This window comes from Otolemur garnettii, unplaced genomic scaffold (genome assembly GCF_000181295.1).
Source record: "Otolemur garnettii isolate 467f Iridium unplaced genomic scaffold, OtoGar3 scaffold00100, whole genome shotgun sequence".
In the NCBI taxonomy this organism is placed as follows: Eukaryota; Metazoa; Chordata; class Mammalia; order Primates; family Galagidae; genus Otolemur; species Otolemur garnettii.
Genome location: NW_003852495.1, coordinates 4,313,902 through 4,316,260, shown reverse-complemented (window position 1 = coordinate 4,316,260; position 2,359 = coordinate 4,313,902). Strand labels below are relative to the sequence as shown.

The 2,359-nt window shown below is 34.2% G+C and overlaps 1 protein-coding gene across 1 annotated transcript in view; it reads left to right on the top strand.

Moving 5' to 3' along the window:
* SF3B1 (splicing factor 3b subunit 1) overlaps positions 1–2,359 on the top strand; it is a 43,034-nt gene that overhangs the window by 26,520 nt on the left and 14,155 nt on the right. Inside the window, exons 7-8 of the mRNA XM_023516889.1 lie at positions 1,055–1,292; positions 2,267–2,356. Coding sequence (XP_023372657.1) covers positions 1,055–1,292; positions 2,267–2,356 — 328 coding nt within the window. The remainder of the gene's footprint in view (positions 1–1,054; positions 1,293–2,266; positions 2,357–2,359) is intronic.

The following is a 2,359-nucleotide window of genomic DNA, read 5'->3' as shown; positions in this document are numbered from 1 at the left end:
ATAATAGGAAGAATTTATTTCCTACATTTTCTTGTAGTTCAGCAAGAGGGGCAGATCCAAAGTAGAGATTTTTGAACAATTTATGTGCTTTTTTACCTAAGCCAGAATTTTTCAGCCTTGGGTAATAAATATCTTTTAAAAGGAAAAATGCTGAGCTTTAAATTTATTTAATGATATTTTGCAACTTTGCAAACTTAAAGCATAGATACAGTGTGTTTGTAAGAGCTTTCAATTTTAAAACAAATATATAAAGCATATTATAAATCCTGTTGAATACTTAACAAGGTCACATTTAAGTATAAGTTTTCTTTTGCTTATACTAAATCACTTGCTTTGATAGGATATATGTACTGTCTTTATGGGTAGACATTCTTTTGATACATGCTTTCTGATGGCCCTATATCACCTACTAATCTCTATTCATGATCTACTGTAGAACTTGTGGTAGTACTTTAATCTTTTTTAACTAATCTTTTCAGCATCAGTTAGGATAATACTATTTGGAACAAATACACTTTTAAATATAAGCTCATTTCAAGGATTAAAGTGTTCTAGCAGTATCTGGTTATAGTTACCTAGATGATTTGAAACATGCTTCTGTTAATTAAATAACATACATAATTGAACAAAACCATAACAGTAGTATTTCTTAGAATTTAATGGGTTCCTTTTTTTTTTTCCTTCTTTTCTAAGAAAGGAATTTATGTATCTCTAAGTCCTACTTTGACAAGTGCTAATGTAATTAGAGCCAAAAGTCTTTGATTGTTGATCTGGACAGAATCAGTGATTTTCCCCAAATCACAGAGCTGTTAGTGGCAAGTGCAAGATTCATACCCAGAATAATTTAAGATAGGACTTTTTTCACTGTGCTTCAAATTTAAATTGTTTTGATCATAAACTTATTAGTTAGAAAGTAGTTATCTTTTCCTTTAAGTGGAGGATAGTAAACAAAATAGGACGAAAATTTTTATTTGCTTTTGTTTAATAGAAATTTTCTAGTTATTTCTGTGTGGATGTGTAGATAAGTGAAATGAAATCTTTTTGCTCTGTTAAGACCCCTGGGCATACCCCTTCCTTACGATGGGATGAGACACCAGGTCGTGCAAAGGGAAGCGAGACTCCTGGAGCAACTCCAGGCTCAAAAATATGGGATCCTACACCAAGCCACACACCAGCAGGAGCTGCTACTCCGGGACGAGGCGATACACCTGGTCATGCTACACCAGGCCATGGAGGTGCAACATCCAGTGCTCGTAAAAACAGATGGGATGAGACCCCCAAAACTGAAAGAGGTACTTTTAGTAGGGTATGGGTGCGTGTTTGGGTTAAATGTTTTCTTATATGAGTAGTATGTTTACAGATTGCAAACTGTTCTCTTTAGTCCTGTGTGGACATAAATAAAGAACTGGCTGCTTTGAGGACAGATAAATAATTGAGCAGATGTATGCCTAATTCCTTTCCCTCCTTGAAAAAGTTTAAGATTTATTTAAAGAAGAGTCTTAAGAGGAGGTAAAGTTTGTAGGCCCCCAACTCTTTGTTTTTTATTGTGGCAAGATATACCTAACATCAGATTTACCATTTTAACAATTTTTAAGGGTATAATTCAATTCAGTGGCTTGAAGTATGTTTGCATTGTTGTACAACCATTGCTACTATTCATTTCTAGGATTTTTTTTATCGTCCCAGATAGAAACTCTGGCCCTATTAAACATTAACTTCACGTTTCATTCTCCTCCCATGCCCTGTAACCTCTCTTCTGCTTTCTATTCTATGACTTTGTATCTTATTCAGATCTAAAGCTGTATTTCATTAAATATATATGAGGCTAGTTGTGACAAATTAAGATTTAATAGTACATCTGCTATATTAAAATTCTGTAAAGAATTTTTAATGATATGATGGAGTGTTTAACATGTTATGGATGAAAGAAGCAGTATAGAATTGTACATGGCAGAGTAATCTCAACTGTATGGAGAACTGGAGGAAGTGATAAAGATACATACAGATGGAAATCTGCATAGTGATTTATGGGTAGTTACAAATTTGCTTTGCTCAGTTTTTCTATTTTTATAACCAGTGGGAAAGAAACATTTGTGAAAGGAGCATGTAAGTATGAAATGGACCTTCAAATAAACCTTAAATAGGTATCCATTTTAGGAATGTCCTATTTTGGAACTTGATTGTTTTGTGTCAGCTGTTTGAGAATAAACATTATTATTTTAACAGTGGTTAAAATTGTGGTCCTACTTGCTTTTTCTCTGTAAAGATACTCCTGGGCATGGAAGTGGATGGGCTGAGACTCCTCGAACAGATAGAGGTGGTGATTCGATTGGTGAAACGCCGACTCCTGGAGCCAGTA